The sequence below is a fragment of the Centrocercus urophasianus genome, unplaced genomic scaffold (assembly GCF_019232065.1).
Source record: "Centrocercus urophasianus isolate 14NV4802_14NV808 unplaced genomic scaffold, USGS_Curo_1.0 seq_10, whole genome shotgun sequence".
NCBI classification, from domain to species: Eukaryota; Metazoa; Chordata; class Aves; order Galliformes; family Phasianidae; genus Centrocercus; species Centrocercus urophasianus.
Window position 1 is genome coordinate 48,785,753 of NW_024884142.1, and position 12,960 is coordinate 48,798,712.

The 12,960-nt window shown below is 40.4% G+C and overlaps 1 protein-coding gene across 1 annotated transcript in view; it reads right to left on the bottom strand.

Moving 5' to 3' along the window:
* Positions 1 to 9,184: 9,184 nt before the first annotated feature.
* The window catches only part of AHI1 (Abelson helper integration site 1), a 102,499-nt gene continuing 98,723 nt past the window's right edge, over positions 9,185 to 12,960 (bottom strand). Inside the window, exon 25 of the mRNA XM_042817299.1 lies at positions 9,185 to 11,394. Within this exon, the coding sequence (XP_042673233.1) occupies positions 11,304 to 11,394 (91 nt within the window). The 3' untranslated portion in view covers positions 9,185 to 11,303. The remainder of the gene's footprint in view (positions 11,395 to 12,960) is intronic.

Below are 12,960 nucleotides of genomic sequence, written 5' to 3' on the forward strand. Positions count from 1 at the left end.
GAAGAAAATGTGCTTTTTTTCTCAGTATTTACTGTCTGGATACTTGTCCAAGCTAGCTAACTCAGTGGCCACCAACTCTTTCTGAAGCATATATAGCCAGTCACATAAGAAGAGAATGTTGCTGTAGGGCTGTAGCATCGTGGTCTTCACCTCCTCCTACTCCTGCCACATTTAATTGTACTTCTGTTCTATGCCAGATGTGAGACAGGACTGATGGCAAAGTTCAGAAAGCAAATATATTCTCATGAATCTACTAAAAAACTCGATATCCCTTGACATGAAAAAGACTATCTTAAAAATATCCCTATTTGGGAAAGATGAATGATTCTAAGGCATTGTTCTGCATTTTACTTGCCTCCTTATTCCCTGGCATAACTGGTATCAGCTGATAGCCCCAGTGCTGCTCAGGCTCAGTGTTCTGATGCTCTAACTGGGCAGCCAAGGAAAGACACTGCCCGCCTCTCCCAATTACTGGAATAGTGTCCTAATTCAGATAGAAATCATCATTCCTGATCAGATGTGCTTGTTCCCTTTGTTTGACTCTTTTCTTTGATCTTGACTTAGAAGTCTCAGCAGTTTTCACTAAAGATCCCTGGTACTACCACAAACTCATCTGTGACTTCTTTGCTCTCAGTGACTCCTACAGGTAACATAATAAAGATAAATCATGAAGGTCCAAATTCTGCCTTCAGATGTGCTTGCAAACTGACACTGGACATGCAACATGCATTGTTAAATTGAAAATGTAGCCACTCCACCATTATTTGTCTGTAAGTTCTTTATGATCATGGTTTTTCACACTGCCTCTTGATACTTGAATATCACAACAGTTACTGATTTTGTTTTACTTCTTAACAAGCCTCTGCCTCTTGGGCTGCATGGATGCCCATTTACAGACTTGCTCATCTTACACCTGAGGAAATTCCATTTCCTGGGGAAAGAATTCTTCTAGCTGATCAAATTACTGCTCATCACTACAGATTCAGCACACAATTTTCACACATGCCTGTCAGAGAAGTTTTCACCAACAGCAAAGAAGAAAGTTTCAGGAAGTTCTCTCTGATGAACAGGTTTCTACCCTAACCATTGAGACCATCTCTGTATCTCCCAGTTCCTGCAGGCCCGGCTGCAAGCCTGCCGTGGCAGTCCTGATAAAGTCAGCAGTGTGAGAGTCTTGAAAGTGTGCATGCAGGTGTGCTTTCCTGCAAGCCCCATCTCTGCTCGCTTCTTCTAATGTTTCATTAACTCTCTCATCAATGTGCATCAATGTGAGAGTTATCTGAACTCAGAGGGAGGCCATAGCTATCTAAGTGATGAGTTTTCAGCATTTAGGTTCCTATTAGTTCTAGGCAAAGACCTCAGAGGCACCGGCTCAGCCTTCCTGTGTAGATAAAGGTGTGCATTGCGTTGCTTGCATCTGCTGCCAGTGGGGAGATAGAAACTTTCACAAGTTTTTCGGCTTGTACCTACCTAACCATGCTCACCGCACACCACAATAAAATAGAGGAATTGCCATGATTTGCTTCAGTCAAAGCCTGAAACACCTTTCAGAGAAGTAACAAAGAAAGGCAGTGATGCTTCATTTTTCATTTCATCTCTGCTCATTCTCCTGGCCATTCCTAGTCTTCCCATTGCTGCTCCTGGCAGATTCAGCTCTATTTAAAGCTTTGGAAAGGTTTTGCCTCCCAAACATCTCTAAAAGTTGATTGCAAAAAGTAGCTGGTTTCTGTGACTTCAGAAAGTTCAAGGCCTCGCTTTGTGAGAGTGGAGAATATGGATTATTTCTCACTTCATTGCTGACAGGCCCCATGCAGGGATGTAGACAGGCCCCATGAACTTACGATGGTAGTCCTGTTACCCCTACATAAGAAATTGCCCTTGTTAAAGAGAGGACTGGGGTTGTATATATATCCAGTACCATCTTCTGGCCAAGCTCCATCTGTGCTCAACGTCCTTTCACTGAGGTGACTTCCCCAGGCAGATAGAACTGCCTACTCTCCCATCAGGATCAGCCCTGGCATCCTTTCTGCAGGGAATAGGATGGGGACAGTGCTACCTGCCACTTCATGAACGTCCTGTGGTGGGTCCCCAGGAGCAGCAACCCACAGTGAGGCATCTTGAGTTAAATCCAATTAAGGCATGCCCTTAATTTTCTCTAATCAAAGAGGTTAGGGTAATCCTTTCCTTGCCAACCTCTGATTTGTAGCCACATCCTCTAACAGAAAGCCTAGAATACAAATTGCCCTTCATACAGCAGTAAGGTACAGAGCCAATGTGATAGCCATCTTTCCATCACCACACTAAAAACCAGCACAACTAGTTTAGATCTCAAAAAATAGCCCCCCTGTCACAGGGGAGGAGTGAGCCTGAAACACCTGCCCTGCGATTTTGCCACAGGCATCACAGAGCAGCGAACTCACTTACATGATGATTAAAATAAGCTGCCAGATTTTTTTTCCTATTGTTAAGTTGTCACTTCTAAGGCTTACTGTGCTGTCTGACATTCAAAAAAATAACCTGTTATCATCCTCTCTGGCACCTGATCAATGCAACAACTGGGTTTTTATATGACAGCTTGAATGGATAGAGTGTGAAATTTAAATGATATCTTAGTTTGTCTTCCTAACTGATGGGGTACAAGTTCCTCTTCCTTCCTCTTTAACACATGTAACTGACTTTTTTGAAGGATTTTCAATAGCAGAAATTACTCTGTTGTCTAAAGGGCAGGAAGTAATCCAGAAGGCCTGAAGTCTCACTCTGGATCATGCACTTGCTTAAAATTGATGCTGAGTGCTACAGTTTCAGTATTGCTATGCCAAAGTAGGTTTTTACTCCCTAATCCAAACTTCCCACTAGAGTCAAGCTTAGAGGAAGCAGGACATCCTGATGGCTACATGTGTAGGTATGGTCTTACCAGTTTTCTATTAGTTGTGCATGTAGGCAGGCAAAGGGCAGGATGGCTGTAGGATGTCCTAGAGCACCGATGAGATGCTGTGAGAAGCTGCAGGATGAGTAACACAGCAGAACAGCACAACACGTCAGTTCAGTGCCTCGCATTTTCCAGGCACTGAATGTCCTAAGGAAGTTTGCATTTGTAGGAGAGGTGCTGCAAGTCAGCAAAGGAGAGGCACTGATTTTCCCCAGGACGTGATTGCTTTTTGTGTTTACCCATGCTAAGTGCATGCAAACAAATTCATGTATCTCCCTAAATATACCTTTACTTATCCTATTAAGAACTGTAAGGATATTTTACTGGGGAGACATAAATCCCAACTAGCAGCTGAGCCTATCACAGTTTGTGTATCGCACAGTCGAGTAATGGAGACACTTGGCCACTAGAACAGAAATCATACAGGCCAGAATTCAGAAAAACATCAGACTCATAAAAAAGAGAAAACAATCCAAACAAGAGATTGCTGTGAGAACATCTTCTGTGATGAGAACTGAAACTGCAAGTCACTGGTTTTCATTGAAAGCAATGCAACCAGGAGTATGAAATCAGTCATATCCCCCAACCGATGAGTTGTCTGAAATCTGCCACCTTCCAGAACACATGGATCTTGAGATCTCTCAGCTTCCTCATTTGTGATCACATATTTATGTAAAAGTGTATTTCATTATTAAAATCAAATAATGATAAAGACGCTAGGGAGGAAAAATGGCTGAAGTTGTCCAAGCCATTTTCTTTTCTCTGAATGAACAATGGATTAATTTTTGAATTTGTGTCACAAATTCATCTCACATAAAGCCATTTACAGAGGCTTGTCTGGATACGCTGCAGTTCAGAATGGACTGGACTTAATTTCACAATCACGTTTTAATGTAATTCGTGCAGTGCCTGATGCAAATGTTTCAAATGAAGTCAATGGGAGTAATCATGTGAATAACACACGAAGGATTCGGCCTGAAAATCCCTACTACCCTCATTTGTGGGTCAAGGTTGGTCTGCTTGGGGGAAAGCACAATGCAGTGCCAACAGTGAATGGCCTTTACATGGTCCATTTCCGAGAGATATAATGATACCACCAAACCACCAGGACTGTATGCACATAATGAAAAGTGACAGTGCAGTCATTTGTGAAGGATATAAGACAGCCACGGTAGTTAGGGCAACATTTGCATAATCACATTAACTTTAAGGACCTACTTTAAAATTGACCTAACAATGGTTGCCATTGTTTAAAGCCACAGCTGTCTATGCTGATCTGAAAACATGCTTGGCCAACTTGTGTTGCAGCCATCTTCTTCAGGAGGATTGAAAAAGTTTGACTGGAAAAATCATGGGCTCCAGGACATCCTGTGAATGCTTGGCCTCCTGTCCTGATTCTGGTAAATGGGAATCCATGAGTTTCAAAGATGCCTTTTTTTTTTTTTCAAGCTGTTGCTTTTTCATTGAGACTGAAGTAATGTATGACATAGCTTTCCTTGTTTTTCAGTATTGTTCATCAAGGTTGTATGAAAAAGCACACACAGATCAGTAAATAACTGCTAAGAATACTGCTAAACACAAATAGTCTAAGCTCTGGTTATTTTAGGCTTGCGTGAGTTGCAGCTAAGATTTGAAAAGATCAGAACTTGCACTCCAGACAGGACACTTCAGCTACATGGTCCCCTGATATAGAAGGAAGAGTGGATTATTTCTGTCTTTATATTTGTCTTGCACAGATATTTTCCACTGTGAAATTGCTGATACTCAGCCAAAAATATACGTGGGAAGTGTTTTTCATTTGAAAAATATTTACTTACATTATCAATGTATTTCCCACTGGCTGGTCACATGCAAAGTTCTGATGAAAAAGAGACTCTTACTACCTAAGACTTCTTGTTCTTGTTCTCATTTGTTGTAGAAAGGCAGCCTTGTCCACCTTGAAAAACATGTTTATTTCAAGCATTTTCAGGATTCTCAGTCAAGCAAGGTGGTACTGGATTAGCTGCAGGGAACTTCAAGTTTCAGTTAGAGTGTGTCTTCTTTGAATAACTCTAACCACAGGTAAGAGAATGACTAGAACATATACTCTAGACTGGAAAACAAATAAAAAGAAATGTCAAAAAAAAAAAAAAAGAAAAAAAGAAAAAAAAGAAGAAGTGTTGTAGCAGAAATGGTTCATCCATTTCTGAGAATGAGGTTGAGGAAAACCAGTTTATCCTTGCCCTACTATGCCTAGTTAGCATAGCTCAGCATAAGCCCATGAACTTTAACTGACTTTTTGTTTTGCATTGCATATATCTGTAATTAAAAAATCATTTAGACTCCACAGTCTCACTTGGTCTTAACCCATGATACCAATTCAAAAATATTTTTGCATTGTTTTCAAGGGAGAAACACTCCTGCCTCCACACTACGGATCAGGGACTTGAAATTTTATGAGGGCATATTGTTTGTGATTCCCAGTGGTACCAGCCATCAGAGGCTGCAGCTGGCCATCCTGTGCTCCTTGCCCCAGGGCTGAACAGACATGAAGCAGCTCAGCTCAGTTCAGCTCCTGCTGTCTCCCAGTGGGCCTCCTGTTGCCCCTTGCTGAGGCTAAATGCAAAGGAAGCCACCTGACACAAGTGCAGAGAGATACAGAGCAAAGTGAGTACAAGGACAAGTTGGAAGAAATGGAAACTACTGGCTAGGATCCACATGTAAATCTGCATATGAGTGTGTGCACGCATGTAAATGTGACTGTGCAATGAAGATTAGTATTATAATGCACACAGAGAAAAGTGGGGAGTGAGAGGAGGGTGAATTAATTGCACGGAGAGCCTCAATTCTGACTCCCCTAACTTTGAAGTCCTGAGCTCCCAAGCCTTAATGGACTTTTAATTTATACTTTAAATGATAATTTTCATTTTGCTTATTCAAAAGATGGGCAACATTTTACACCAACACTTTACATTCAAGCAAAGAAAAGTAATTGAAAAGATGCAAATGCTTTTAATGGAAAGATATGCAGAATGCACTTCTGAGTGAAGCACAGGTAAACTGAATGAGCATATTAATATAGGCAAAGCTTCATTAACCACAGTGTTATTTAAATTTTAGGCACTTAATACATCATGGGGATCAGCATTCTTTCCTCATACTCATATCTGAACATACTTAGTCTACTGGAATAATCCAATATACTACAGGAGAAATGCAGATACAGCAAAAATAGGAATGAAATCTATGAAACTTTTTCAAAAACACCCATATTTTTCAGCACTTCTATACTATTTCACTACTTCAGAAACACCTATGCTTTGGGACTGAAAGAAAATACAGGTTCCTATCATGTAGGTTCACAAACACTGATTTTCCAATACCAAGAAAAGCCTCAGAGAGAAGTGAATTCTGCTGAAAGAAAAAACATAGTGTTTGTCTTTGGACAGTCAAAACCAACCTGTGGTAGGCCAAATGATGTAATACCTTAATTTGATCTTATTTTAGATATCCCCTATGGCAGTCCCTTTATCTTAAGTTAATATCAGGATTCATTATGTAGTTTTCACTTTTGGAAATCAGCAGTGTGCTACTTATGCAGTCCCATAGATTTGGTTATTATTGAAAGCATTGAATTAACCATGTATTTAATTACACAGAAAGTCTTGCATATGTCTGTGCTAATCAAGTAACAGAAACAGAGGACAATGTACATTTTTCAATGTGACAAGGATGACATGAATAGCCTTGGGATTTCTATCTAGTGAACATCTTAGTTTTTCATAGGAAAGACCCAAATGTGTAGAGTAAAAATGAATGATGATCTAGAGAATCCATCAGTGTGCTGAGTAAGCAGAGTACGAAGCACCTCTGCGTCATCAGACATGTCCAGCACTGCCTGTCTATCAAAAGAATATTTCTGTGTTTGCACATGCAATTGGATGCCATTCCCAGCACACCCTAACATGTAAGCCTATACAGCACAGTTAAAACCTGTCCAAAAACAAATCCTTACCAAGTGGAATGCTAACAACAAAACAGCTTTTTGTTGTTACAGCTTTTAACTCAGACTGTATCCACTAATTTGACTCATTCAAAGTTTGTACACCCAAAGTGGAAGTTCTCTTCAGGAAATCACACCTTTTTATGGGTTTGGTCCATTTGAAGCACACGTTTTTTCTTCTGTATAAATAATCTGCATTCATGCATCTCAGTTTTAACTATTTGCTAACAGATGGGAGTATTTCAGGTTTTGGTTCCACCATTCTACACAGGCTATAGCACTTACACAAATTGCATTTTGAAGGCAATTTGAAATGATCTCAAATAAGAGCTCACAACAACCTAAAATAGCCAATTTGCAAATAGCACCTATTGCAAAAAGTTCAGACTATGAATGTGACAGTAAATTCAACCTGTCTGTAAGACAAGAAATAACTAATGTGCCTGGACATGTGATAGAATAGAGACATAAAATAGAGCGATAGCATTGTAAATGCTTTTATGCAATTCCCAAAACCAAAGAGAAATAATGAGTCATTTATCTTCATAGCACTGATATTCAGACAAACATGAGATAACAGTGAAGATTGTGGATAGAAAGTCCGGAAACCCATTCATGCACCATGCAACGCAGGATTATGTAAGAGTGCATTGGCTATCAAGAAAAGCAACTCATTTACAACACAGTAAGACAAGGTTTATAGAGAGAGCAATATTTTTATTAGATTACCAGATACAGCTTCTTAGACTAACAGTTGAACGAGTGCAAAAATATTACTGACTTTGTTCTTTGTAGCAGGTAGCAGAATCTCACCCATGTCCTTCAATAATCACAGCTATAGGAGCATTCATAAGTTACATGAGGCACGTAGGACGAAGAGGTGTCCCATGACTACATATGAAACTAGCATTGTAAAATGAGCATCAGCAAGACCTTCCTACACAAAGTTAAATGCGTCCTTCATGCCACATGTGAGAGAGTCCAAATGCCAGAATGCATAGGAGGACACTGTATACTAAATCAGACAAGATCCCTTGTTCAACCCCTGTTACATCTTGCCTCTCACACCAGATGATGGTACCTGTTGCAGTAGACACAGATGAGTAGACACATCTACAAACCAGCTCAGTACATTCCATGGCATGTCTTGGCATGTGAGATTTTCATAATCATTCTAAATACCAAATGTTATTCTGTAGCCAGCTACCCATACCATGAACATAAAAATACACTGATTAAAGATAGACTACCATGAGAAGGCAACTCAAAATACAATTAAAAACACCAAACCAACAAACCAACTACCTGTTTCAGAGCCCCCGCATATTTCATTGCAATATTCATGTGGGTTATTTTCAGCTGCTGTAACTCGTTGATCTCCATTTAGCAACTTCTGTATTTTTTCCTCTTTTTAAGACACTTTGAAGGCTTAGGGTTATAGAGTAGTGATGTAAAAGGGTAATCTTAGAAAATAACCTAAGTTAAACTCACGTTCATACCACTGAATAAAAAGAGAGAAAGAAAAAAAAAAAAGTCTTTTCTTCTAATAGTATTTCCAAAGCCCACACAAACAATACAGAGCTCTGTGCAGTTTTCCAATGAATATTTTGGGATTTTCCCTATACTAACAGTCCTTTAGTGGAAACTTATCTTACAAGTTTTATGCTTCCTTGAAATTTAAATATCTTCACTATCAAATTGTTGTTTATTTCTATCACAACAGTGGTTAAAAATATGAAGGAGTGCATTGTTGTATGACACACTGTAAGGCAACCTCAGAAAGTTGCCATTGTGCTAAGCAGAGTTTGCTGTTACCAGATTTATTTAAGAGTTTTATATTGTCATGAGAACAGATACAGCCCTTCAAAGGGTCTGTGTGCTATCTGCTGCACCACTACGGGCAATGAAGGTACCTTCACGAGCAGGTGGGACTATTTATTTTCATCCTACAGCAGCACGTTATGACATAAATCTATAGGGTCTCTGTGAGAACTTCTTTTGTGAGCACACATCAAGCCTTACAATTAGTGCTCCCGCGCAATCTTTTGCCTCACATCAGATTATTGGAAGAAATACAAAGCTCCTCTGTTGAGGAAATATAATAATGATAAGGTGTGGCACGTATTATAAAGTGGCTGCTTCTCTCTTCTCTATACTGTACTCAGTTTGGGATTCCTTCCATGCAGTCACTGTCTTTCAAGATTAAAAAAAGAAGAAAGAAAGAAAAGAAAAAAAGGAAAAAAAAAGAAAGAAAGAAAAAAAAAATGCGAAAAGAGAAAAAAAAAAGAAAAAGAAGAAGAAAGGGAAAGGGAAAAGAAAGGGGAAACTTTCAAAAAATTTCTTTTGAGTCCGCGCAGCAGTCAGGCACACACATCCTGTTGCCTGTTTTGTGCCTTGCCATGCTATGTGGCAATACAATAACTTTGATCCCCAGGGAGGTGAAGCGGAAGTTGGTCTTCACCATTTAATTTTTTTATAGATAGCAAAGTCCATCCTTCCACCTGCATCCAAAGCATTGAGGCAGCTGGCAGAACAAAGCGCTAGAGAAAAATAGTTGACCAGAATCTATGTGAAATTGCCAGCATACAGGTGCAGTCTTGTTTTTCATCTCAGTTGCAGCAGTCTCTAGTGACTGGCAATGTTTTACTGAGACTAATTAACCCTTTTTTTGGCTGGAGTGGACCTAAGAAAAAAACATTACCACCCTCCATCCTCCCCCCAGAAAAACCCACCCAACAAAACTCAATGCACCACCCAAGTTTAAAGTTAAGTGAGTAACAAAATGAAGTCCAAAACAATGGCACAAACTAAAAGGTTGCTACAAGGCTGAAAAAAAAAAAAAAAAAAAAAAAAAAGACTGCCAGAGTACTGGGAAAACTTTGCATCTTGGGATCTTTGAGGCTGTTCCAAGCACTAGCATGTTGTTTCTCACACCTGAATGAGAACGTGAAGATAAACACAGAAATCACTCACTGCTGAAGCACAGCCAATGCTTGAGCATAAAGGAAAAGTTGTTAAACAAGGAATAGTAGAACTAAACAATAAACTTGGATAAGTACTGTAGACAGGAAGTTGGGAAATATAAACAACTGAACATAGAGATAAGAATTTGAGGATAGATAAGAATTCCCAAAGACCTAGCTTGGCTGAGATGTCAACATTAAACATTCCTTTGGATCTTCAAGGAGAAGTGGCCAAGAAGCCTTACAATCCTTAACTTTCTTTCTGGAAGAAGCCAGGTGAAATTGAATTACTTCTGCAAAAGGCAGAGGCATTCCCCATGATGCAGTTTCTTGTGCTCCTCCTCTGTCTGGTTGTTCAGGTCCTAAACTATGGGCTTCCAATGCTCCCCTGGGGAGATTATTCCCCAATCCCAGTGTTAGGATTCCTCCATTTACATGCAGGCTAAGTTTTGCTTCTCATTTTCATCTCATTCTTGCTATTTATACCTCCCCCAGTAAGAAGAAAATGCTGATCATTATTATTTACAAGTCTCAAATATTTATCTAATTTTCATCTCCTCACTAGCTAGATGGCTGTCAGGAAGCCGAGGTATGTTTACTTCTCTGCACATTTCCTCGCAGGTCACCCCAAGTGACAGCTGAGCTCTGCTCTGGATCCCCCAGCTGCCCACCACAGCTTCAAGAATGGCACCACGAAAAAAAAGCTGAGCAAGGCCATTAAAAGAGGGCCTAATAGGAAAGTGACCCCTGAGCTTATTTTTACCTTCATCCTTTGGTGTGACCATGTTCGGAGGTGAGACAGGTACATACAGAAAAAATAACTGAGATGCTTGCTGCCTGGTTCTGCTTTTCTGACCGTCTTTCATGATTTCTGTACCTCCGTTTTCAGGGTGGAGAGAGAGCTCTATGGCTGGTCTTCAGTTGTGACAAACCCTCAATTCTGACTCGTCAAAGCCTCTGTAGTCATAAATAAGGTGGTTTTGGTAAACACAGGACATATAGGACACACAGGACACAGCAGGCTGTAGGAGGGATAATGCTGTAGAATGCTGGCACCATGAGTTCAGATTCAGTGCTGGTGTTGCTGGGTGCTCCCAGATTCACTCCAGCTCAAAACACCTCACCAGCCTGGAGCTCAGGATACCTCAGCTGCCACCACAGGCCTGGCCCTCCACAAAATGGCCTGCTACATGCTACAGCTGTGATAGCAAGCGGAGTGATGGCTCAGACCCATGAGAGAGAAGGAGGTCTGCCGCCAGTGCCAAGACACTCCAGCAGCAAGCTTTACACATTATATTGGTGAAAAAAAAAATAGAAAATGCAGTTGTAAAGAATCTCAAGATGTCATGTTAATTCCACTGTTGTTAGGCAGCACCAAGCATATGAACCATTCCTGCAGCAGATTTGCCCAGCCTCCTCTTGCGTGTCCTCAGCAGTGGAGATGTTGCATTTCAAGCTCATTCCTTCCATTTTGATTGGCAAATCTCATAGAGAATAGTCTTCTTTTCCTCTTTGCAGCACTGTCAACAGTATTAATAAATGAAACCAAATGAGATTTAGAAATTTTGTTCTTTAAGTCTTCAGATGAAAGCTCATACAGCTTAGTAACACAGAATGCATTCCCTGCAGACCACACAAGGCTACTAGTGCCATTGCTCAGGAGTTTCAGGATTTGACTGGATTCACTCTGCTACATTAAAATTCCAAAGCAAGTGGAATTTGAGCTTGCAAAATGACTTCCTCCCACTCATAAATCATATCACTTTGCATATGTTTGAGTGGTCAAACATCTATTTAGTCCTTGGAATGATTTGTTCTTTCATTAATGGAGACTAGATGAAAGCAGCAGATAACAGCTCGTAGCGATTGAACATGAAGCAGAACTCCTTTATTGTACAGGATCTGCAACCTGAGCACCATGGCAATAATCTAATGATGCCAAAACTTGGATGCCCTTCAAATGCATGGGAACAATAGGTGCTGTCAGCATGACCTACATGAAGTACCAACAGCTGAGCAGCCAGAGCCCGAGGTTTCCCTATGGATGAAGGGTGAGCACAGCACCGGGAGCACACAGCAAAGGCTGTGCATGCAGAATGCTGGATGAGGAACAGCATTGTCCAGACCCAGTGCATCTGAGTGCCTCATTCTTATTTAGACCTCCCAGAACCTCTCTGCCATCAGCACCGCTGCTAAAATGCATGCAGAGGTCAATCAGGCCCATACAGAGCAGCTATGCCAAGCAGCTCCCATGGCTTCAGTGCAACCTGCCCAGAAATAAAATAGTGTAAACATTTATACTGTCAGAAATTCTGCATTTTAAAGTTTATAATAAATCAGCTTGTATAAGGGACAGAGGGTGGAAGTTAAACCCTGAAGCTGCTCCTCTTTAGAGCAGACAATGGAGGAATCTTCTCAGGGCCAAGTTTGGTTCTCACCACAGACAATAAAATAAATTGAGTGCATTCAGCTGTACATCAGTTGCTGTAGAACAAATGTGCAGCTTCCATCACTTGCCACCAAATCCAAAGTTATTTTAATGGTCGGTCGGATTATACAATGTAAATGCTATAAAATCCGTATGTACTTGGTATAGTATGAAACTAAAATACAGTTGGAGTGAATACATTTTGCTGGAAGGCAAAAAGTGATTTCTCAGCCTAATACTTGAGTAAATTTGGCATTTTCAGGGTGTTTGTGGGAACTGGAAAGGGTGGAGAAAATAACCCAACCAAAACACAGAGAAGTTAATTTCCTGACTACAATTTCTCTCCTTTCTGCCAAATGGTTACATTCACTGGCTACAACATTTCCTGAATAGAAATAGTGTTAATTTTGAGACTTGGAGAAAGGTTCCTCCATTGAGAAAAAAAATGTGAGATCATTACAAATCACTCACTGACTGAAATCACAAAAGAAGAAAAACAGACTTGAAAAAAGGCCCAGTTTACAATGATGAAATATTTCCAACTGGACTGTGGTATTTATTCTGGTTTAAACATATTGCTCAGTGAGTTGATGAACTGAAGGTGCACAGGTCAGGACCCACTGGGAGTCCCTTCTTCCCTACCATAGTAGTAGGCCAC